This window comes from Bombina bombina, chromosome 1, assembly GCF_027579735.1.
Source record: "Bombina bombina isolate aBomBom1 chromosome 1, aBomBom1.pri, whole genome shotgun sequence".
Classification (NCBI taxonomy): Eukaryota; Metazoa; Chordata; class Amphibia; order Anura; family Bombinatoridae; genus Bombina; species Bombina bombina.
The window spans coordinates 1,459,533,302-1,459,559,632 of NC_069499.1; the positions used below are offsets into that span (position 1 = coordinate 1,459,533,302).

Consider the following 26,331-nt stretch of genomic DNA (forward strand, 5'->3'; position numbering starts at 1 on the left):
AATAAAGACTATCGGCTAGATTACGAGTTTTTCGTTTTGAGCTGTGCGATGCTAACGAGCAGTTTTTTCTCACCGCTCACTTCCCTACAGCGCTGGTATTACGGTTTTTACAAACCCGGCGTTAAAAGGCAAGAAGTGAGCGTAGAGCAAAATTTAGCTCCATATCTCACTTCAATACCAGCGCTGCTTAAGTCAGCAGTGAGCTGGTTGTACGTGCTCGTGCACGATTTCCCCATAGACATCAATGAGGAGAGCCGGCTGAGAAAAAGTCTAACACCTGCCAAAAAGCAGCGTAAAGCTCAGTAACCCAGCCCCATTGATTCTTATGGGGAAATAAAATTTATGTTTACACCTAACACCCTAACAGGAACCCCGACATCGCCGCCACCTACATTATACTTATTAACCCCTAATCTGCCGCTACAGACACCGCCGCCACCTACATTATACTTATGAACCCCTAATCTGCTGCCCCCAACATCGCAGACACCTACATTCTATTTATTAACCCCTAATCTGCCGCCCCCAATGTCGCCGCCACCTACCTACACTTATTAACCCCTAATCTGTTGCCCCAACGTCGCTGCCACTATAATAAACATATTAACCCCTAAACCACCGCACAAACATTAGTTAACTATTATTAGCCCCTAATCTGCAGTCCCTAACATCGCCGCCACCTACCTACATTTATTAACCCCTAATCTGCCGCCCCCAACGTCGCCGCCACTATACTAAATGTATTAACCCTTAAACCTAAGTCTAACCCTAACACCCCCTAACTTAAATATAATTTAAATAAATCTAAATAAAAATACTATCATTAACTAAATTATTCCTATTTAAAACTAAATACTTACCTATAAAGTAAACCCTAAGATAGCTACAATATAACTAATAGTTACATTGTAGCTATCTTAGGGTTTATTTTTATTTTACAGGCAAGTTTGTACAGTATTTATTTTAACTAGGTAGACTAGTAAGTAAATAGTTGTTAACTATTTACTAACTACCTAGCTAAAATAAATACAAAAGTACCTGTAAAATAAAATCTAACTTAAGTTACAATAACACCTAACACTACACTATAATTAAATAAATTAACTAAATTAAATTAAATTAGCTAAAGTACAAACAAAAAAAACACTAAATTACAGAAAATAATAAACAAATTACAAAATATTTAAACTAATTACACCTAATCTAATAGGCCTATCAAAATAAAAAAGCCCCCAAAAATAAAAAAAAACCCTAGCCTAAACTAAACTGCCCCGCAAAAGGGCCTTTTGCGGGGCATTGCCCCAAAGTAATCAGCTCTTTTACCTGTAAAATAAAATACAAACAAACCCCCAACAGTAAAACCCACCACCCACACAACCAACCCCCAAATAAACTACTATCTAAAAAAACCTAAGCTCCCCATTGCCCTGAAAAGGGCATTTGGATGGGCATTGCCCTTAAAAGGGCAGTTAGCTCTTTTGCGGTCAAAACCCTAATCTAAAAAATAAAACCCGCCCAATACACCCTTAAAAAAACCTAACACTAACCCCCTGAAGATCGACTTACTGTTCTGAAGATCCGACATCCATCCTCAAGGAAGCGGCAGAAGTCTTCATCCAACCGGGCCGAAGTCCTCAACGAAGCCAGGAGAAGTCTTCATCCAAGCCGGGCGAAGTGGTCCTCCAGACGGGCAGAAGTCTTCATCCAGACGGCATCTTCTATCTTCATCCATCCGAAGCGGAGCGGCTCCATCTTCAAGACATCCGGCGCGGTGCATCCTCTTCAAACGACGGCTTCTTACTGAATGACGGTTCCTTTAAGTGACCATATCCAAGATGGCGTCCTTTAGATTCCGATTGGCTGATAGAATTCTATCAGCCAATCGGAATTAAGGTAGAAAAAATCAGATTGGCTGATGCAATCAGCCAATAGGATTGAGCTCGCATTCTATTGGCTGATTGGAACAGCCAATAGAATGCAAGCTCAATCCTATTGGCTGATTGGATCAGCCAATAGGATTTAACTTCAATCCTATTGGCTGATTGCATCAGACAATAGGATTTTTTCTACCTTAATTCTACCTTAATTCCGATTGGCCCCCAATTGCCCCCAAAATAAAGTATAGTGTGCCTTAATAAAATAAAAAAATAATAGCATCTTTATTTTTATTAAAAATAACTGCACAAAGCAGTTTTTAGGGTTTAAAGTCACGTTGCATTGTGCTTAACTTATAACACCAGTGCACATTTGCATGCGCTGGTATTACTGAGTGGAGTGCAAATATCGCACTTGCAAAAGCAATATTTTGCTCTCAATTTGTAATCTGGCCCTTAATCTCTTCATAAAAAAGTACTGGTACTGTAACATCATATTGCTATTTCTAAGAGTAATAAAACATGTCTAAATAAAAATGTTTAATAAATATTTAGTCAGATAATACTAGAACAACAAAGTCCTAGAGAGGTGCGCTGGTGTGTGATGGGTAAATACACTGGAGAAATCGGGCAGCACTCTTAGGATATCGATGTGAAGAGAGGAGTCCTATTGAAACAGAGGAAAGAGGCGCCACATAGGGTAATATTGTCTATACAGCAGACAAACAGTAAACAGAGAAAGCCCCCCTAAAGATGGCTACTCACAGAGGCAGCGGCACAACCGGAGTGCCCAGCAGAGCGATTCGGGAGCAGCAGAGTTACTCGATAGACTCAAGGCATGCGCCCAACGTCAGACGTCAGGTCACGTGATGTAGGAACACCAATCTCGGCAGTGGAATCTCTCGAAGGGAGGCCAGTCATCAATTGTCAGTAGGAAAGTGTACACAGGAGTGCGTCCCAGTGGGGCCAAGTAGGTCAATACGTGTAAACCAAAGGATCGTATAAAACAATCAAAAAGTACAGAGCAAGTAGGATAAAAAAACTTTATTAAATACACTAAAAACACAGCAGGCCTGATGAAACGGCATATGCTATGCTGAGAAACGCATTGCTTTGTTTTTAGTATATTAAATAAAGTTTACACTTCTTATCCTACTTGCTCTGTACTTTTTTATCGCTTTATGCGATCCTTTGGTTTACACGTATTGACCTACTTGGCCCCACTGGGATGCACTCCTGTGTACACTTTCCTACTGACGATTGGTGACTGGCCTCCCTTCGAGAGATTCCGCTGCCGAGATTGGTCTTCCTACATCACGTGACCTGACGTCTGATGTGTGCCTCGAGTCTATCGAGCGACTCTGCTGGTCCCGAATCGTTCTGCTGGGCACTCCGGTTGTGCCGCTGCCTCTGCGTGTAGCCATCTTTAGGGGGGCTTTCTCTGTTTACTGTTTGTCCGCTGTATAGACAATATTACCCTATGTGGCGCCTTTTTCCTTTGTTTCAATAGGACTCCTCTCTTAATAAATATTTAGTAGTACTGCTGCTGTAACATAATTTCTAAGAGTAATAAGACATTTAGAAAATGTTAATGGGATAGAATTTAAAGCAGACAAATAATGATTTCAATCAGTTATAAGTACACCATAGTTTGTTCTGAAACATTTATTTTCAAGAGTTTAAAAAGATTGGAAATGTTAACCTTGCAAAGACATCATTTACATTTTCCAGTGTAAGTGTGGCACCCAATACAAAGGGAAAACCAAACAAATATTTTTGTTCAAACTAAGGATCTAAATGACTGTAGGAGTGAGCAGAGCAGTGTTACATCTCTTACTGGACAAATATTTTATTTGTAATTGTTTTTTTTTCTAATTTAATCTCTTTCAAGTACTGCTTGTAACAGTCATGAGTGGTTAACATTTTTTTTCTCTTGGGTCTTTAGTGAGCACAGTGTTTAACAGATGGGGAAGAAGCATTTTATTTCTCTGTAGAAAAGAGCTGAAATCATTGACTCCTGACACTTCTAGTGACCTTATGTCACCTGCAAACTAGTTTCATTATAACTAAGCAAGTAGCAGACTGAGGCACAGAACAGGGAAATAAAAGGATCTACAGTCACGTGCAAGTCAATAACAGCTTGATTTGAATATACTGCCCTTTTTATATACAAAATATTGAATGCTTTAATCTGTACATAATTAAAAAAATTGCGCTATACAAGATCCCCCCACCCTCAAGAAAACAAACAAAATAAAAAAAACCTAAGTATGATAAACATGTACTGTAGCTAAAGGGACAATACAAAATAAATAAATGCTAGATATAATGATGAATTCAAAGCAAAAATTAGCCTGAGTATAATACAAGATATATTTTTTAATTATTTTGGTAGTTTAAATATTGAAAAACTTAAGTGTAAACTTTAATCACCATAAATTACTATGTTTTGTCATGTTGTTACCGAGGTCTACGTAGGTTAAAAAGCCTTTTGTCTAATTTTATCTCCTCCTATGAGGCCAGATAGGTGCACTAATAAATTAATTACTTAAGTAACAATCTTAAGCAAGTCAAAATTAAACTTTCATGATTTAGATAGATACATTTACATCTGTTATCTATTACTTTTGTCTCTTAATATCCATTGTTGAAAAGCATGCGTGGGTAGGCTCAGGAGCAGCAATGCACTACTGAAAGCTAGCTGCTGATTGGTGACTATCAATAAAACAATCTGTGCTTTTAAATATATTCACTTCATATAATAACACTTTTCAAATTGATAATATGCCCTTATGCATACAATTATCCCGACATAAATCACACACAATTGTCTCTTTTTGTTCAGTTGTGTTTTCTTCTTCCTCCTGCTCTCAGCATTACAGTGTTGCACTCATGGGAGTAACTAAATCTTACTGGGCCCCAGGGCAAAGCTGCAATGGGGCCCCTCATTTCAACAGAGCCCTTTTTGGCTGTTTGAAATCAGCAGAAGCTGAGCGGGCACATAGGAGCTGTTTCTCTGTGACTGTATCTGCTACACACAAATATGGTGGCATATTATTCTGTATGATCACACAATGAAGCCAGTCTTGGAAACCTTGCCAACATATTTGTAAGGGAACATCCACACACACCCATTGTAAGCCCTGTTTTGCAATAAGGACACACAGAGAGGCCAGACAAAATACAGGTTAAGCCTAGCTAAACCTTAAAGGGACATTAAACCCAAAAACTTTCTTTCATTATTCAGATAGAAAATACCATTTTTAAAAAGTTTCCAATTTACTTCTATTATCACATTTGCTTTGTTCTCACGTCATTCTTTGTTGAAGGGATACCTAGGTAGGTGGTGTGTACATGCCTGAAGCACTATATGGACAGCTGCCATCTAGTGCTCCTGCTAATGTATAACATTGCTGCAAAACTGCTGCCATATAGAGCTGCAGACATGTGCACACTCATAAGCTTACTTTACTGTTTTTCAACATAGGATAACAAGAAAACAAAAAAAAATTGATAACTGAAGTATATTGGAAAGTTGTTTAAAATTGTATGTTCTATCTGAATCAGAAAAAAATTGTGTTTTATGTCCCTTTAAACCACTTCTGATTGCAGGGCCAGATGGGCCCCATAGATGTGCAAACCCAGTCTCAATTAAGACCCGAGACCCTTGTAGTTACTTCCCTGGTTTAACTCATTTACTCCATGGCTTACAGTGATGTCACACATCAGCAGCTTATTCCTCTTAAATTTCCTGTTAAAGGTACACAAAACCCAAAATTTTTGTTCCATAATTCAGATACACCTAGATTACGAGTTTTGCGCTAAAGAGGGTGCGAAACGAACACAACAAAAGTTGCATTATTTCACCCCCCCCATAGCGCTGCCATTACCAGTGTCTGAAAAGCCTCCTTCTGCGTGCGATATGGTGGCAATAAGCTCCATACCGCACAAAATCCAAGGGCTGAGAATACGTGCTTGTGCACGCTTTCCCCCATAGACATCAATGGGGAGAGAGTGTTAGAAAAAAAACTAACACCTAAAGTGCAGAATGGCGATCGCCGTAACGCAACCCCATTGAGGTATATGGGGAAAAAAAGTTACGTTTAAACCTAACACCCTAACATAAACCCCAAGTCTAAACACTCTTAATCTGCTGCCCCTGACATTGCCGACACCTAACTAAAGTTATTAACCCCTATTCTGCCGCTCCCCGACATCGTCACCACTAAATAAAGTTATTAACCCCTAAACCTCCGGCCTCCCACATCTCTGCCACTAAATTAAACTATTAACCCCTAAACCTAACACACCCCTAACTTTAAATTAAAAGCACAATATAACTTTCTTAAAATAAATAAAAACTTACCAACTAAAAAAAAACTAAATTACAAATTTAAAAAACCCCTAAAACTATGAAAAAAAATTAAAAATCTAAATTACAACTAAAGAAAAAACCTAACACTACGAAACTACTATGTTTACCAAACATAATTAACACTAAAATCACAAAAAATAAAAAACACTAAGGGGGATATGTATCAAGCCATCAACCGCAAATTCACCGGAATTCTGCAGCGTAATTTTTGCGAGCTTGATCCGACCTAGTTATCAAAGCCTACAGACCGGCAAATGTTGAAATTTGTGACGTAACATACAATCTGCCGGTCTCAATCCGAAGCAGATCAATGCTTACGTTATTACAGATGTTTCAAATAACTTTTTCAAAGTTATCAAATTTCTAACAGGTACGCACGCAGCTATTCCAGCCCAGCGTACCTGGTTTTCAATCTGCCACTCTGGAGGCCGTGGATGCCATAGAAATCAATGGGAGTCTGAAAGCAGCGAAAGCTTATGTTTGATGCTGCTAGATATCGATGCTGCCAGATATCCATTGATTTCTATGGTTGAAAACAAGTTACGTTTACACCTAACACCCTAACATAAACCCCAAGGCCTCTAGTTATCAAGCTCCGTAAGGAGCTTGATGGCCCCTGTTTCTGGCGAGTCTTCAGACTCGCCAGAAACAGCAGTTATGAAGCAGTGGTCACAAAGACCGCTGCTCCATAACCTGTCCGCCTGCTCTGAGCAGGCGGACACACATCGCCGGAAATCAACCCGATAGAGTACAATCGGGTTGATTGACACCCCCCTGCTGGCGGCCTATTGGCCGCGAGTCTGCAGGGGGCGGTGTTGCACCAGCAGCTCTTGTGAGCCGCTGGTGCAATGCTGAATACGGCGAGCGTATTGCTCGCCGTATTCAGCGAGGTCTGGCGGACCTGATCCGCAGTGTCGGATCAGGTCCGCCAGACCTTAATAACTAGAGGCCCAAGTCTAAACACAACTAAACTGCCGCCCCCGGCATCGCCGCTACCTAACTAAAATGTATTAACCCCTGTTCCGCCGCTCTCCGCCAACACTAAATAAACCTATTAACCGCTAAACCCCTGGCCTCCCACATCACTACCACTTACTAAACCTATTGACCCCTAAACCATCAGCCCCCCACATCGCCATATACTAAATTAAGCTATTAACCCCTAAACCTAACAATCCGCTAACTTAAAATTAAAATTACAACATCCCTATCTTAATATAAATTTAAACTTACCTGTAGAATTAAAAGAAACTAATTTTAAACTATTAATTAACCTACCCTAACTATTATACTACAATTAAATTAAACTAGCAATTAAATAAACTAAATTACATATTAAAACACCTAACCCTACTAAAATTATTTAAAAATACTATTAAACCTTATTACAAATTACTAAATTACAAAAAAAATAAGCGCTAAGTTACAAAAAATAAAAAACACTAAATTTCGGAAAAAAAAAAACCACATTATCAAAAATAAAAAAAGAATTACACCTAATCTAATAGCCCTATCAAAATAAAAAAGCCCCCTCAAAAAATAAAAAAAACCCTAGCCTACAATATACTACCAAGGGCCTTTTGTGGGGCATTGCCCCAAAGAAATCAGCTCTTTTACCTGTAAAAAAAAAATACAAACAACCACCCAACCAACCCCCCCAAATTAAAAAATCTAAAATAACCTAAGCTCCCCATTGCCCTGAAAAGGGCATTTGTAAGGGCATTGCCCTTAAAAGGGCATTTAGCTCTTTTACATGCCCAGACCCTAATCTAAAAATAATACCCACCCAAAAAACCCTTAAATAAACCTAACACTAACCCCCGACGATCCACTTACAGTTCTTTAAGTCCCGCTTGATGGATCAATCTAGCCGGCGAAGTCATCATCTAGGCAGCAAGAAGTTTTCATCCGGGCGGCCTCTTCCATCTTCATCCAGCCGGAGAAGTCCTCATCCAGTCTGCAACAAGTCTTCATCCAGACGGCATCTTCTATCTTCATACATCCGGCGCGGAGCAGGTCCATCCTGAAGACATCCGGTGCGGAGCATCCTCTTCATACGGTCGCCGCCGTAAACTGGAACTTCAATGCAAGCGACGTCATCCAAAATGGCGTCCCTTGCATTCCTATTAGCTGAAAGATTTCAATCAGCCAATAGGATTAGAGCTGCTAAAATCCTATTGGCTGTTCCAATCAGCCAATAGGATTTGAGCAGCTCTCATTCTATTGGCAGCCAATAGGATGAGAGCTCAAGAGGACGCTCAGCGCAGGATGGGATCCAGGATATGAATGGATCAAGACCTCGCCGTCTGGATGAAGACCTCACAGCCTGGATGAAGACTTCTCGCCGCCTGCATGAAGACTTCTCCCCACCTGGATGTCCAGACTTCAGAAACCGTGAGTAGATCTTCTGGGGTTAGTGTTAGTTTTTTTTTTTTTTTTTGGGGTGTTTTTTTTTTTTAGGTTAGGGTTTGGGCAATTTGTAAAATAGCTAAATGCCCTTTTAAGGGAAATGCAAAAGAGCTAAATGCCCTTTTAAGGGCAATGCCCATACAAACGCCCCTTTAGAGGCAATGAGTAGCTTAGTTTTTTTTAGAGTTAGGCTTTTTATTTTGGGGGGTTTGTTGGGTGGTGGGTTTTACTGTTGGGGGGGACTTTGTATTTTTTACAGGTAAAAGAGATGATTTCTTTAGGGCAATGCACTACAAAAGGCCCTTTTAAGGGCTATTGGTAGTTTATTGTAGGCTGGGGGTGTTTTTATTTTGGGGTGGCTTTTTTATTTTTATAGGGCTATTAGATTAGGTGTAATTGTTTTTATTTTTGATAATTTCATTTATTTTTTTGTAATCTTAGTGTTTTTTATTTTTGTGATTTTAGTGTTTATTATTTTTGGTAAACTTAGATTTTTTAAATTTTTCGTAGTGTTAGCTTTTTTTATAGTTGTAATTTAGATTTATTTTTTTTCGTAGTGTTAGGTTTGTAATTTAGATATTTTAATTGGTAGTTTTTTTATTTTATTAGAATAGTAATGATAGGTTAATTATAGTTTAATGTTAGGTTTATTTTAATTTCACAGTAAGTTTTTATTTATTTAAAGATAGTTATATTGTAATTTTAATTTAAAGTTAGGGGGTGTTAGGTTTAGGGGTTAATAGGTTTAATTATTGGTGGAGATGTGGGAGGCTGGGGGTTTAGGGGTTAATAACTTTATTTAGTGTCGGGGATCGGCGGAATAGGGGTTAATAACTTTATTGTAGTGGCGGCGATGACGGGGAGCGGTGGTTTAGGGGTTAATATATTTAAATAGTGTTGGCGGGGTGGGCAGCAGATTAGGGGTTAATAGGTTTATTTAATACTTGCAATGTTAATAAGTTTAATATAGTGTTTGCGATGCGGGAGGGCCTCGGTTTAGGGGTTAATAGTTAGTTTATGGGTGTTATGTTGCTACTCAGACTGTGTGTCAACTCTAGGGGCGCAATAGGCAAGCAATGGCAAATGTAGATATACAAATCTATTCTCAGTGATAAACACCGTATACTTATAATGTACAACAAAATAGAGCCTCAATTCTGTCTAGTGACAAGATAAAACAATGGACCATAGTCCTAATAAATCTTAGCCATTTCTGGATGTCAGTCCATAGATGGATACATAGGAAAGTAAGTCCTTTATTGATGGTATTCCTGGTAGAACAATCAGACTGATGGAGTATCGCAAGTGGGATCACACCCGATGGGAGTCAGCTCCTTGTCACAATATTCCGTCTGGATACAAACTTTTTCTGTGAACAACAATCACAAGACAAAGCCGCCTCCTAGTGTGATATAGTATAGACAAGATAGACTAAGCAGGCAAAAAATGAATACTCACAAATGGAGCAACACCCAGACTGGGAGCTTGCAGTGTCCCAACTCACTGGCCCAGCATGAGTATCATTATCCCAGGTGTCCTCAAGGGTTAAAATAAGCTCAGACTCTCAAGTAAGATTGCAATTATCACAATTTAATATAAAACATAAAAACAGAAGTCAACAAGTATGACTCGGATATAAAAAACACAGAAAGCAACGCATTTCTCAAATCTCTGTCTGTTTCATCAGGCTTCTGTTAACTAAATGAGAGTTAGGGGATCATCACAATAAAACAAATGAAAGATGATATAACTGTGGTGACATGATATTTACATCAAGGTACCTAGAACTGTCAGTAAATGCTATAATGATATGCATTAGCAATGTCTGTATTCCATAGCATTAATTATGTTAGGCACTTGCAGGTATGCATGTTATAGTGATGTAAGTACTAATTGGATTAATTATGCACACACACACCTGAGGAGGTGTGTAACTTTTTAGAGGATTAGGATTGGTGGTTTGTTGTATTTAAATCAGAACTCTCATTTAGTTATTAGAAGCCTGATGAAACAGAGATCTGAGAAATGCGTTGCTTTCTGTGTTTTTTTAATATCACAGTCATACTTTTTGTCTTTTGTTTTTCTGTTTTATATTAAATTGTGATAATTGCAGAGAGAGAGAGAGAGATAACTTGAGAGTCTGAGCATATTTTAACCATTAAGGACACCTGGGATACTCATGCTGGGCCAGTGAGCTGTGACACTGCAAGCTCCCAGTCTGCCTGACTTAGCACAATTGGATGCTGTTCCATTTGTGAGTATTCATTTTTTACCTGCTTAGTCCATCTTGTCTATACTATGTCACACTAGGAGGCTCCTTTGTCTTGTGATTGCTGTTCACAGAAAAAGTTTATGGGTGTTAGAGTACTTTGTATTATTTTAGTTATGAGTTTTGTGAAACATTTTTGTTACACAAAATCCATAACTACTGCTCTCAGATGGCGGTATAGATTGTGTGTGTGTGTGTGTGTGTGTATATATATATATATACTGTAACGCAAGCATTTTAGCCTCACCGCACAACCTGTAATCCCGGCACTATGGAAATCCTACACAAAAACGTCATTTTTTTAGTGCGGGATTGACGTTGCATTACAGGCTAAAATGCTTGCGGTATAGTTATATCAACATGATTCATAATATGCGTTCCTGGCCATTATGCTGAAATTGCCATTTTTTTCAGCGTTAAAAGCCTCAACGCAAAACTCGTAAACTAGGTGTTTGACAATACAGTTTTCAAACAACTTTCCAATTTACTTCTATTATCTAATTTGCTTTATTTTTTATGTATCCTTTGTTGAAGAATTAGCAATGCACATGGATAAGCTAATAACACAAGGCATATGCGTGCAGCCACCAATCAGCAACTCCTGAGCCTATTTAGATATGCTTCTCAACAAAGGATATCAAGAGAATGAAGCAAATTAGATTATAGAAGTAAATTAGAAAGTTGTTTAAAATTGTATGATGTGTTTGAATAATGAAAGAAAAATTTGGGTTTCATGTCACTTTTTGTTGTTGTTAAATTTGCAGAAACTTATCTTCCAATAACAATGTGGGAGTTTTCCCTATCAGCCAGTAAAATACTGCAACATGAAGCACGCATTTTATGTTTCTATATAACTTTTTTCAAGTACAATAAAGTTAAATTGCTGTTCTTCCATATGCAAATTACATTGCTTTGAGTACATTTTATTTTAATATTAGACAGAGTTTTTACAAACACCTAGGCATCAAGATGGAAAGTCAATAGCTGATGTAATACAAAGGGCAGACAAATGGAAAAAAAATAAACCACCAGTTTCCAAAGTTATCTTACAATTCAAAGATGGAAATTTCAATGTAACACTGTACTTGGTACAGAAATGTCTCCATACCGCATAGTGCATTTTTTAACACATAGATTTACTGACCATAAGTTAAGTGAAACTTCACGCTCCAGAAAATATTTGTGCTTTAAAAGCAATCTCATATTGAAGTGTAGGTAATGCCTTTCTTTAAAGGGACATTCTGATCCAAACTTAAATGCACATAGATGAATTACATCTCTAAATAGAAACATATTTGCAATATACATGTACTGGCAAAAATGCTTTAGTTTCTCTGCATGTGCACGTGAAGCATAGCTAGATATTCTCAGTGCACCAGCATTTTAAATACTGCAGCTGCTCAGAGGCACCAGTGGGGTTTGTATATCATGTCAGCAATTCTCTCTGAGAAAGTGCTGTGTTTAAAATGCTGGTGCTCACACACTGCATACTTAAATACACTTTTGAAACAGCTATAGCTTTTATTGGAAGCATTTTTGATAATACATGTATATTACAAAAATACTTCTATTCAAACATGAAATGCCTCCATGTGGTTTCCAATTTTGGCTGGAATGTCCCGTTAAGCTGATGGCAACCTTCACAATGAAGGAACACACATGGCTGTTTAAGAATGAAAGTAGCTGTGGCTATGTTGGTGTAATGAACAGAACTAGGGACCATTCAGGTTTTAATTCTTATGATCACCCTAGAGAAGTTTGTACAGTATTCTGTCATCAATAAATAATCATTACTTCAGTGTAGGTTTCCTTGGAATCCAGTGTTCTGAAACTGAGTGCAGTTGCACTGAAAGTATTTGTGGTGGGCAAGATAGGTAATATCTAGCTAGCCCCAAGTACAGGCTATAGAACAAAATATCCAGAGATGAACTTCTTGTATCTATGCATAATGCAGTGCTATAAGCAGTAACATCCAAAGGTACTCTCTTATCCTAGTGCTGCAAAAGTGAGATGTGCACAGTGCAATCGCAGCAGTAAATGCAGTTGATTAAACATGCTTATGTTAAAAAAAAAACTGATAACGTGTGTCATGTTTTAAATGGGAAACAGCAGCAAAGTTAACCCCTTGGCAGATAAACAGAACCCAATAATTCTTGTTGGCTAGCAGTATCTCCTCAAGCGTCATCCCTTACAGAAAACCACAACCAGAGAAAGGTACCTTCAGTCTTGCCTGGCTACATGCCCTCAGAAAGTAGTAGTCCTGTGAAAATAAAAGAGGGCACAAACAGTCTGGTAAAACAAAGTAAAAAACAACAACAACAAAATAATAAACAGTAAGTTGCACCCTCCTCCATGAAGGTCTAAGAGGAGATGACTAATCAGTCATGGGCTCTATACACAGGAATAGCTGCATGTCAAATAAGGTTACCAGAACATATTAAAGGGACACTGAACCCAAAAATGTTCTTTTGTAATTCAGATAGAGTGTGCAATTTTAAGCAACTTTCTAATTTACTCCTATTATCAATTTTTCTTCGTTCTCTTGCTATCTTTATTTGAAAAAGAAGGCATCTAAGCTTATTTTGGGATCAGAACTCTGGACAGCACTTTTTTATTGGTGGATGAATTTATCCACCATTCAGCAAGGACAACCCAGGTTGTTCACCAAAAATGGGCCGGCATCTAAACTTACATTCTTGCATTTCAAATAAAGATACTAAGAGAATGAAGAAAATTTGATAATAGGAGTAAATTAGAAAGTTGCTTAAAATTTCATGCTCAATCTGAATCACGTAAGAATTTTTTTGGGTACAGTGTCCCTTTAATAAAAATGTTCTTGTGATGATGATATTACATATATAATCACATGCACTAGCTAAAGCAGTTTCTCTGAGGGTGGGAATGGAGGAACGTCGTTAACAGAATAGCATCAGTGTAGTCAAACAAATGCACACTCACACTATTTTTTAACTCTAGAGCAAGTATCTTGTAATATAAGTAATTAGATTTTTTAACCAGCCTCATGTGACTCATCATTTAAAGGGACATGCTACCCAAATGTTGAAGCACATGAAAGTGATGTAGCACAGCTGTAAAAAAGCTGATTAGAGAATATCACCTTCCTATGTAAAAATGGAAGATATTTTACCTCAGAATTTCCTAAGTATTCATACCCCACTGTAAAGACACTTTAAGCAGCTAATCAGGATGCTAGTCCAAGGACTTGCAAGGGAGTGTGCATCTGGCATGTGCTGGCACAGTCATGTTATTTCCATATTTAGTTTAAGGAAGTTTACTATGAAATCTCACAAGATTTCAGTGAAATCTCATGAGATCACAACAAAGCATAGCATGACCTCAGCACTGCTGATGCTGATTGGCCATTGTTTCATTTTTGTTTGTTTGTTTCAATTTGCAGCTGGACAGTAGCTAAAGTATATCTGTTACCAGAGCATTTACTCTTGTAAGCTGAAGAAATGTTGACGTATAATATCTTCCTTTTTTACATAGAGATGTGCAGGTGATATTTTCTTGTCACCTATTTATAGGTATGCTGCATCAATTTCAAGTTCTTTATTATATGGGTATTATGTCCCTTTAAAGAAGAGATACCCTAATTCTTATAACATGAGTTATAAACTGTTAAACTGTGCATTTGGTTTATTTTTTACAAACTTCCCTTTATTCTATTACTGAATATGTGGTGTATAATGCATTAAAAAAATTCAATTTTTATTTGTTCTAACTACAGCACATGTTTAATGGTGGGTGCATTTAGCCACCAATCAGCAAGCACAACCCAGGTTGTGAACCAAAAATGGTCTAGCTTCTAAACTTACATTCTTGCTTTTCAAATAAAGATAGCAAGAGAATGAATAAAAAATGATAATGGGAGTAAATAAGAAAGTTGCTTATAATTACACGCTCTATCTAAATCATGAAAGAAATCATTTGGGGTCAGTGTGCCTTTAAGGTGGTCCCATGTCTCTTTAAAGTGTCAGTAAACTTTAAAAATAATGTTATATAATTCTGCACATAGTGCAGAATTATATAACATTATATTAGCCAAACATTTATAAAACGTAATTTCCCCTATTAATTAACAAAAAAAAACAACGCAGACCCGCTCTCTGCTGAACATCGGGCCAGCTGTATAGTCACAGCCCGGCCCGACCGCGCCATAACACTAAGTGCAGCTTGCTGTGACAGGAGCGAGCTGCACTTAGTCTTATGGCACGGTCGGGCCGGGCTGTGGCTATACAGCTGACCCGATGCGCTGAGTAAATAGAACAGACCCGCTCAGCAGAGAGCGTGTCTGTGAAACAGCGTTTTTAAAAAAAAAATGAATAGGGGAAATTATGTTTTATAAATGGTTGGCTAATATAATGTTATATAATTCTGCACTATGTGCAGAATTATATAACATTATTTTTAAGGTTTACTGTCCCTTTAAGTTAAGGGTTGCACAGGGGCTGACTTAAGGGTTGTTTACTGTCTGTCCTCAGGATTAGACTCTAGACATGTGCCCAAGTTAAGGGGGTTGGGGAATAAGTTAAATGCCCATAAGAATGATCAATATATTACGTAGCCATAATGTAATGTATATTCCCCCATACAGTCAAGCATGCACATATTTTTAAGCATATTATTCTATGTATGAATCAATACTTACGTTTAAACTAGCATTTCTTTTCTAATATACTATTGTTCATTCTGGAGCACTGTACACAACTGTGGTATTCATGTGTAAATATTTTACTTCAGCTATTCAAAGTCCCTAATATAGTTGAATGTTATAATCCCTGATTTATAATAACCACCAATATCCTCATATTATTCATATATGGCCCCAGCAAGTCATATTGTATAAACATTAGCAGGTTTCAACCTCGATTGACAGACAACATTGATTTGTCCATTATTGCTTAAGGGCTAGAGCCCTCTTCAAAAGTAAAAATATGTTGACTGTTTAATGTCGGTTCATTAACAGTAATTTGTCATTAATACATAATTAAGGGCTAGATTATGAGTGGCAGGCTAACTTGAGTGCTAGCGAAAAGGGTTTTTATCACGGCTCTTTGTGCACGTAGGAAGTAGTGCGCATATTACAAGTTGAAAGTAAATGTGTTCGCTTGAGAACAATTGAATTCAATGCACGTCGGGATAGCGCCCCTTCAGAGCTCTGGCTAACTGTTACTCGTGACAAAACACATGAAAATTACTTTTAAAAGCATAGTTACACTCATAATTACACTGTCTGATAAAATTATTAAACAAATTTGCATACAAAGTTATAAGGGCTCAAAGATATGAGGTCTTTAGGTGTCAGTGCTTTAACAAACAGATTGGTGGCTACATTTACCCACCAATCAGCAACCACTACCCAGGTGCTGAACCAAAAATGGGCTGGCCCCTAAGCTTACATTCCTGCTTTTTAAAATAAAGATACCAAGGGAACAAAAAAGAAATTGTTAATAGGATTAAATTAGAAAGCTACTTAAAATTGCATGGTCTATCTGAATCATGAAAGAAAAAAATTGGGTTTCATATCCCTTTAAAGGAATGATCAGAAGAATGAAAATTGAGGGACTAGGGGTCTCCTAACATTGGCCAAATTGAAACCCAGGGAAGCAACCGTGACTACTGATAAGTATAAACCTCAGCAACATGATATTTATTTAATGGCATCATTTATACTTGATGTTCATTATTAAAATCAGGTGTGTTCATTTTGGTTGCATTTTTATTCAAATATATATCTGTAACATAATTATTCTAATATGATTCTATCTGTTGACAATAATGGCAAAACACTAAAGAAATATGGCTGTAATATTAACTCTTTTCTCTGGTTTATTACATTTTTTAGCTCACCTGATTAATGTCAACTGAGCTAAGGATTTAAACAAACCACTCTGTTCCTAGCTACTGTAAACAAAATATAATGTAGCCAGTGTCAATAAGTTATCAATCATATATTTAATTTTAAGTAATATACAAAAATAATTTTTGACCTATTTTTGTTCTTGGTAATTGCTTAATCATTGTCATTATGCTCTTTGTCTAATAATTGCCTAAGAATAAAGTAAACAAATTATTCTAATAAATAAAGCTATTGTATTTTAAAGTGAAGGTCCATTTTGATGAATTAGTGCCCGGTTTTTAATAAACCGATTAAAAACAAGGGCACTTTAATTCATCAAATTGACATTTCACTGTTTTCTTCAGAAACTTACCTTTTAATCCTGAATGCCGCTCCAGCGATTCCCCCGGCCGTCAGAAGCCTCTGCAGACGTCAGAAATGACTAATTAGGCTTCCTCCAATCACAGCTTCCCCCCCAGGGGAATCTTGGCCTGATGCGACGCTGTGATTGGAGGAAGCCGGATTCGTCATTTTAAACCCGTGAAGACGGCGTGCGACGGGCGGAGGAAGTGCTGGAGCGTCTGCCAGGATTAAAAGGTAAGTTTTTGAAGAATACAGAGAAATGTCAATTTTGATGAATTAAAGTGCCCTTGTTTTTAATAGGCATTACTCAAAATTGTACTGGAGTTTCTTAACCACTAAAGATTTGCCAGCAGATAATCATCCCAGGCAATAATCATTCCAATCCACTGGAAGAGCAGTGCAGTTTGGGAAAGGTTTTGGGCTTCCTTTTCTAAGCTGATGCAATCAATTTGAATAGTTGCTGATCAATTTAGAAAAAAACATGCAAGTTGAATACAATATATAAAATAAAAAAGCAGATAGTTCATTGAATTTCTAAAGTATTTTAGCAGGTATTTTCCCAGATCTTCACAGAAACCTACATGGTAATTGATTTAAACATGAAGATGAATCCCCAATGTGTCTGAATGCAGTTTTTTCATGTAACGATCAGTATCAATTCACGCATGTGTGTAATTAACAATGTCATTTTTATTTGATTAAAAGAGAATTAAACACCTCTTTCTTATGTGTTAAATGGTACAATCGCTACAGGGGCCAAATAGCAAATTTTATACACAAATCCAATAGCTGGTTTGGGCTATTTGCTGTTTTTTGAAAACCCAGGATACATATATGCTTTTTGGCGACTCTAGGAAGCAGGGGACAAAGCACAATTTTTACACAAAAATAAGAGGTGTCCATTTAACTTTAATCATAAATCAATATTCTGATCGACATATTTTAGTTGAAAACCCCTTTTACAGTTTAATAGTGTGATTTGAGACATCATTTTATATTATTTAACAACAAACAAAAACAGCAAATAGTAATATAAATGTTAATTTACATAGGAAATGATCTTGCACAAAACCTTTAAAGGGACAGTCTAGTCAAATTGAAACTTTCATTATTCAGATAGGACTTGTAATTTTAATCAACTTTCCAATGTACTTTTATCATTAAATTTGCTTTGTTCTCTTGGTATTTTTATTTAAAACAAAACCTAGGTAGGCTCATATGCTAATTTTTAAGCCATTGAGGGCTGCCTCTTATCACGGTTTTTTAAATTCCTTTTCACAGCAATAGACTGATAAGTTCATGTGGGTCATATAGATAACACTCGGCGAGATTACAAGTTTTTGTCGTTAATGGTGTGCGGTGTTAACGAGACTTTTTTTCTCACCGCTCACTTAAGACAACGCTGGTATTACGGGTTTTTACAAACCCTGTGTTAGCCGCAGAAAAGTGAGCGTTGAGCAAAATTTAGCTCCACATCTCACCTCAATACCAGCGCTGCTTACGATAGCGGTAAGCTGGCTAAACGTGCTTGTGCACAATTTCCCCAGGAAACAATGGGGCTGATCCGGCTGAAAAAAAAACTAACACCTGCAAAAAAGCAGCGTTCAGCTCCTAACGCAGCCCCATTGTTTCCTAAGGGAAAATACATTTTATGTTTACATCTAACACCCTAACATGAACCCAGAGTCTAAACACCCCTAATCTTACACTTATTAACCCCTAATCTGCCGCCCCCGACATCGCTGAGACCTGCATTATATTATTAACCCCTAATCTGCCGCTCCGTACACCGCCGCAACCTACATTATACCTATGAACCCCTAATCTGCTGCCCCAACATCGCCGATACCTACATTATATTTATTAACCCATAATCTGCCACCCCCCATGTCGCCGCAACCTACCTACACTTCTTAACCCCTAATCTGCCGCCCCCAACGTCGCCGCAACTATAATAAAGTTATTAACCCCTAAATCTAAGTCTAACCCGAAACCTAACCCCCCCTAACTGAAATATAATTTAAATAAATCGAAATAAAATAACTACAATTAACTAAACTAATAATTACATTGTAGCTAGCTTAGGGTTTATTTTTACTTTACAGGCAACTTTGTATTTATTTTAACTAGGTACAATAGTTATTAAATAGTTATTAACTATTTAATAACTAACTAGCTAAAATAATTACAATTACCTGTAAAATAAACCCTAACCTAAGTTACAATTACACCTAACACTAAATTAAATGAAACTAATTACAATTAAATAAAATAAACTAAAGTACAAAAAAAACAAACACTAAATTACAGAAAATAATAAAATAATTACAAGAATTTTAAACTAATTACACCTACTCTAATCCCCTAATAAAATAAAAAAGCCCCCCAAAATAAAAAAAGCCCTACCCTATACTAAATTACAAATAGTCCTTAAAAGGGCCTTTAGCGGGGCATTGCCCCAGAGTAATCAGCTCTATTACCTGTAAAAAAAATTACAATTCCCCCCCAACATTACAACCCACACACCCACCACCCACACACCCAACCCTACTCTAAAACCCACCCAATCCCCCCTTAATAAAACATAACACTAACCCCTTGAAGACCACCCTACCTTGAGATGTCTTCACCCAACCAGGCAGAAGTGGACCTCCAGACGGGCAGAAGTCTTCATCCAATCCGGGCAGAAGTGGACCGCCAGATGGCCAGAAGTCTTCATTCAGGCGGCATCTTCTATCTTCATCCATCTGGAGCGGGTCCATCTTCAAGCCAGCCGACGCGGAGCATTCTCTTCCAACGACATCCAACTGAAGAATGAAGGTTCCTTTAAATGACGTCATCCAAGATGGCGTCCCTTGAATTAAGGTAGGAAAAATCCTATTGGCTGATGCAATCAGCCAATAGGATTGAAGTTCAATCCTATTGGCTGATCAAACCAGACAATAGGATTGAGCTCGCATTCTATTGGCTGTTCCAATCAGCCAATAGAATGCAAGCTCAATCCTATTGGCTGATTGCATCAGCCAATAGGATTTTTCCAACCTTAATTCCGATTGGCTGATAGAATCCTATCAGCCAATCGGAATTCAAGGGACGCCATCTTGGATGACGTCATTTAAAGGAATGTCATTGGAAGAGGATGCTCCGCATTGGCTGGCTTGAAGATGGAACCGCTCCGCTCCGGATGGATGAAGATAGAAGATGCAGCCTGGATGAAGACTTCTGGAGGTCCACTTCTGCCCGGATCGGATGAAGACTTCTGCCCGTCTGGAGGTCCACTTCTGCCCGGTATTGTAATTTTTTTTACAGGTAATAGAGCTGATTACTTTGGGGCAATGCCCCGCAAAAGGCCCTTTTAAGGGCTATTTGTAATTTAGTGTAGGGTAGGGCTTTTTTTATTTTAGTTTAAAATTCTTGTAATTATTTTATTTTATTATTTTCTGTAATTTAGTGTTTGTTTTTTTGTACTTTATTTTATTTAATTGTAATTTGTTTAATTTAATTTAGGTAATTTATTTATTTATAGTGTAGTGTTAGGTGTAATTGTAACTTAGGTTTATTTTATAGGTAAATTTGTACTTATTGTAACTAGGAAGTTATTAAATAGTTAATAACTATTTAATAACTATTGTACCTAGTTAAAATAAATACAAACTTGCCTGTAAAATAAAAAAAAAAACCCTGAGATAGCTACAATGTAATTATTAGTTATATTGTAGCTATTTTAGGGTTTATTTTATAGGTAAAGTATTTCGTTTTAAATAGGAATAATTTAGTTAATTGTAGTAATTTTTTTCAGATTATTTTAAATTATATTTAAGTTAGGGGGGTGTTAGGGTTAGGGTTAGACTTAGGTTTAGGGGTTAATACATTTAATATAGTGGCAGCGACGTTGGGGGTGGAAGAATAGGGGTTAATAAATGTAGGTAGGTGTCTGCGATGTTAGGGACGGCAGATTAGGGGTTAATAAAATGTAACTAGTGTTTGCGAGGCGGGAGTGCCGCGGTTTAGGGGTTAATATATTTATTATAGTAGCGGCGATGTCCGGTCGGCAGATTAGGGTTAAAAAATTTATTAAAGTGTTTGAGATGTGCGGGGGGGCCTCGGTTTAGGGGTGAATAGGTAGTTTATGGGTGTTAGTGTACTTTTTATCACTTTAGTTAAGAGTTTTATGTTACGCCATTAGCCCATAAAACTACTGACTTTTAAATGCGGTAGGAGTCTTGACAGGAGAGGGTGTACCACTCACTTTTTCCAAGACTCGTAATAACGGCGTTAGGCAAATCCCATTAAAAAGACAGGATACGCAATTGACGTAAGTGGATTTGCGGTATGCTCGAGTTGCGGAAAAAAAAGTGAGCGGTACACCTGTACCTGCCAGACTCGTAACACCAGCGGGAGTTAAAAAGCAGCGTTGGGACCTCTCAACGCTGCTTTTTAAGGCTAACGCAAGACTCGTAATCTAGGCGACTGTGTTAATGCACAGGGAGTAATATAAGAGTTAGCACATTACAATGCTAAATGCAAGACAATAGATAATAAACAGTCACAGTCATGTGATCAGGGGGCTGGAAGAAGGTTCTTAGATACAAGGTAATCACAGAGGTAAAAAGTATATTAATATAACTGTGTTGGTTATGCAAAACTGGGAAATGGGTAATAAAGGTATTATCTATCTTTAAAAACAATAAAAATTATATTGTAGACTGTCCCTTTAAGGTTTGAAAAATAAAATTAGTGCGACCAGCTAAAATATATGGAACAGAGCAAAATGGCGTTTCATGAGAACAAGGCCGTTAAAGTAAAAAAGTTAAAAATAAAAATCTGATGGAAACATGTTTTGAACTCTTAGTGTAACTTATTGGTAAATTTAATGCAGTGTGAAGCTTTAGGAAAGCCAAATAAAAACTGTTTCCCCCCCCCCCCCCATGGTTTTTAAATAGATTGTAATGGTCTTAAACATTTCAAAACACCTTGTGGGAGACTTCACTGGCTATCCTAATGTACACAGTCAAATAGTCTACAGATGGTTCGATTTCTGGTAAATAAATGTATAACACAGTTAATAAGAATTAAAACTGTGCACAATATGTTGGTTACATAAAATCACCATATGTGTCAAATTTAAAATGATGTTCACAATAAGTGATCTTTTTCACTAGTTTGCTACTTTTTAACTAACAAATTGTTGGACAGAATTATTACAAAAAGAAAACAAATAAATACAGTGTAACATATTTTTATGCGATTTTTCTACCGGGCTTTTCACTCTGGCTTGTTTCTGGTTAAAGTGAAGGTAAACTTTGGTGAATGAAAGCCCATTTTTTAAAAATACTATTAAAAACAGGGGCACTTTCATTCATCAAAGTTTACAAAGCAGCCTTTTTGTTAAAAAAAATTACCTTTTTTTCTCTTCACAGCTAGAGCAGCTTCCCCCACCTAGAGATCCTCTAATCACACGTCAGCAATGACTAATCCTGCTTCCTCCAATCACAGCTTTCCCACAGGGTAGTCATTGCCTGAGGCCATGCTGTGATTGGAGGAAGCCGGATTAGTCATTGATGACATGTGAATAGAGGATCTCTATGTGGGGGAAGCTGCTCTGGCTGTGAAAAGAAAAAAAGGTAATTTTTTTTAACAAAACGGCTGCTTTGTAAAATTTGATGAATGAAAGTGCCCTTATTTTTAATAGTATTTTTAAAAAACAGGCTTTCATTCACCACAGTTTACCTTCACTTTAACTGCTGGAGTCACTGAATGCAAACACAGCTTTCTGCTTAGTGAATTGTGAGTTTTGTCAGTGGCACAAGATGTGTACCCTCAGGTTTATGAGTGCAGTCGACTTCAGTGTTTTGTATGTGTCTAGGAGACATTACATATGGCAGAGACACCCTTATTTGCTCTGTTTGGTTGCCTGAAAGCTATAATTTGTGGCTGTAGGTTAGGGATCCAGGTAAGAATAGACTTTGATGTGGTTTTTGGGCCTATCACTATTTGCCATATGCTGGATCTAGTGCTTTATTTTATGCTTTTAGCCTAACTGGGTGCATCAGAGAGCTGGCCATTCTATGTGTTGAGTAGTAAATGTCCATGCTTGTAGAATTCTAATTACATCTTCCAGAGATACTATGGTTTAGTAAGCTGCTTTTGAGTCCTTGTGGTGCAGGTTTGCACATGCGAGTTTGCTTCCCACAATGTAAGAAACAGCATTCTTCAGACCGCTGCATCCTACACTCTCAGCGACCTCAGAAGTGGTGGATTAAAATCACTCCGAACATGCTCGCTCGGGGTGATTCACAAGCCCTTATCTAAAAGGGGGCGGCATCACACACTCAATTTAGTGTGTAATGGTAACTCCTGAAGCAACGCGGACATCTCAAGTTGAGAAACTTGCCAACATAACCCTTAATACATGGGGCTCTATAACTCTAAATAAAGTGCTAATGAATAAAGTGAGAATGAATGAATTGTGTTGAAAAGGATGTAAAACTGTGTTTTGGTTGTGCACCAATGAATAATACAGTGTTCCCATTTTTGAATAAATGTGTTTATCCTAGTTTCCAAAATACCTTGAACGTCTGCTTGTTTAATAAATAACTGGGCGTATAGGGCGTTGACTTTGTTAGAAATCCAATATTGGAGGATAAGTTTACTTGTCATGAGTACTGTCATATTTAGAAATCTCTGGTATCTACATTTCCTATTGTTATCCTGAAGGAAGAGAATATATTTTGCTAATAATTTTATCTTTTCCTTGAGAACTTTCGTAAGCCAAAATGTCACCTTGCCCCACAGCCTCTGTAGTTTGGGACAGTCCCAAATCAAATGTATGGAATCTGGAGAGGGAGCCGAACACTTGCCACATATGTCCCGTGCTCCTGGAACCTATTTGTCATGTATTTTGGGTATAATATATGCTTGGTGAATACATTTTACTTCAGTAACTATTTTAATTATCAATTAGGAACACAATATTGTTAACAAATTGTGATACTAGGCTATGTAAAAGTCTCACAAGAATGTGAGAGATGCTATATTCATGACTTTATTTGATAAAAGCAGTGATCCTTTTGTGAGCAAATTTTACGAATATACCCTCACCCACAATATGACAGCAAAGAAAGAGTAGCCCCAATGCACTAACTTAAAGGTTTGCACATTTAGACATACATTGTTCAAAATATGTACTTACTCTCAAGTGCTGTCTGCTAAAAAACTTGATAAACCTATTCAAGAAGTTTTTAAAAGAAACTAAAAGAATCTCCATTTTAATAACAAATGTCTGTTTTAAATAGCTATGATGAAATATTTTTATGCATATATTTTGCAATGCAATGCAGTGCATAATTTCTTATATATACTACACATATATAAAACAATTTTGATGCCCCTTTAATTTACCCCGTAAAATCTCTCTAAGTATCAAAACTATAGCCAGTATCAAAATTAACTATCAAACTTGAAACTACATCATTCTTTATTATAGTTGAATGATATTCACTACAATGACCACATCAAATTAAGTTCACATACAGATTACATTTCACTGCTCAGTGAATCTACAGAATTGGATTCTTTATCACTTAAAGGAACATTCCAGACAAAATTGGAATGCACACAGATACATTTTAGTTTTGAAAAGTTTTTTGCAATATACACGTATTAGCAAAATGCTTCTAGTAAAAGCTATAGCTGTTCTAAGAGTGTACTTATGTATGCTCCAGGCACCAGCATTTTAAACACAGCACTTGCTCAGAGAGCCTAATGTGTTTGTACCATCTGGTAATGACTCAGTTGTCATCATTGCTGACATTGCTGGCTCTCTGAGCAGCTGTAGTATTTAAAATATTGGTGCACTGAGAATATCTAGCTATGTTTCACATGCATCGAAAAATGTTAACACTAAAACAATGCTACCTTTAATAAGAAACATTTTTGCCAATATATGTAATTGTAAATATGTTTCTGTTCAAATATATAATTAACTAATGAGCATTTCAATTTTGACCGAAATGTCCCTTTAAGTGTGTCCCTTGGAAAAAAATGGAACCCAAAGCTTCACTGACTCCTAAACTTCCATTTCTGGGTCCCAATATTGAATTTTTTTCTATATATATCTGTATATAACACCCATCTTAGATTCTTATAAATGAGTAGCTGTTTCCTCATTTTTTCAGGCTGAGTAATGGTTTCATAAAATATTTCCAGCCCTTAATGGTAGTTTTTTTTTATTTAATAGTAATGGTATTATTTCTTTTTTTCTAAAAGGTAAGATTAGATTTTGTTTACTTTCACAGGTAAGTTTTTATTTTTTTTAAGTTAGTTAGGTATTTTTTGTATATTTAGAGTTAGTCTATTTTGGGTTAAAGGTACATGAAACCCAAAAATTTTCTTTTATGATTCAGATAGAGAATACAATTTCAAACAACTTTATAATGTACTTCTATTATCTAATCTGATTCTTTCTCTTGGAATCATTTGTTGAAAGAGCAGCAATGCACTACTGGCTTCTAACAGAACACATGGGTGAGTCAATCACAATCGATATATATATATTCAGCCACCAATCAACAGCTACAACCTAGGTTTTCTGCTGCTCCTGAACTTGCCTAGATAAACCTTTCAGCAAAGGATAACAAGAGAAGGAAGCAAATTAAATAATAGAAGTAAATTGGAAAGTTGTTTAAAATTGTATTGTCTATCTGATTCATGAAATAAAAAATTTGGGTTTCATATCCCTTTAAGGACTTTTGCTGCCAAATCATGTAGCATTTGGTAATGGTATTTAGCTGCAGCCAGTAGCTAAACTGAGAATTTAGCAAGAAAACAAGTAACTTGATTCTTTTTATGTTTGCATTACTATATTTTTTCTAAAGGAAAACAGTTTCATATCCCTTTATGAATATCTTCAGTTTTGCTGTTAAGGACGACAAGCAAGATCTTTGTTTGCATTAGCAGAGAGGGAACTAGGTGGTTTAGTTGGGAGGATAGAAATCAGCAATGTATGTTTGCACAATAACTTATAGTAGGCTGCCTATAAAATATGAATGTGTTTATATAAATATATTTAATTATTCTTAGTTATGGAGCAGACATTAGAAAGTCATGTGTGTCTGTTTTTTAATAATTTTGTTTTATAAATTATAAATATTTAACTAAGAGCATCAGTGCTAAACAA

General features: G+C 36.9%; 1 protein-coding gene across 2 annotated transcripts in view; it reads right to left on the reverse strand.

The window, feature by feature from the left end:
• RBFOX3 (RNA binding fox-1 homolog 3) overlaps positions 1-26,331 on the reverse strand; it is a 165,007-nt gene that overhangs the window by 82,440 nt on the left and 56,236 nt on the right. Inside the window, exon 3 of one of the 2 annotated variants that reach the window (XM_053706376.1) lies at positions 13,146-13,187. The exons of the other annotated variant lie outside the window; for it this stretch is intronic. Coding sequence (XP_053562351.1) covers positions 13,146-13,187 — 42 coding nt within the window. The remainder of the gene's footprint in view (positions 1-13,145; positions 13,188-26,331) is intronic. 2 annotated transcript variants of the gene reach the window in all.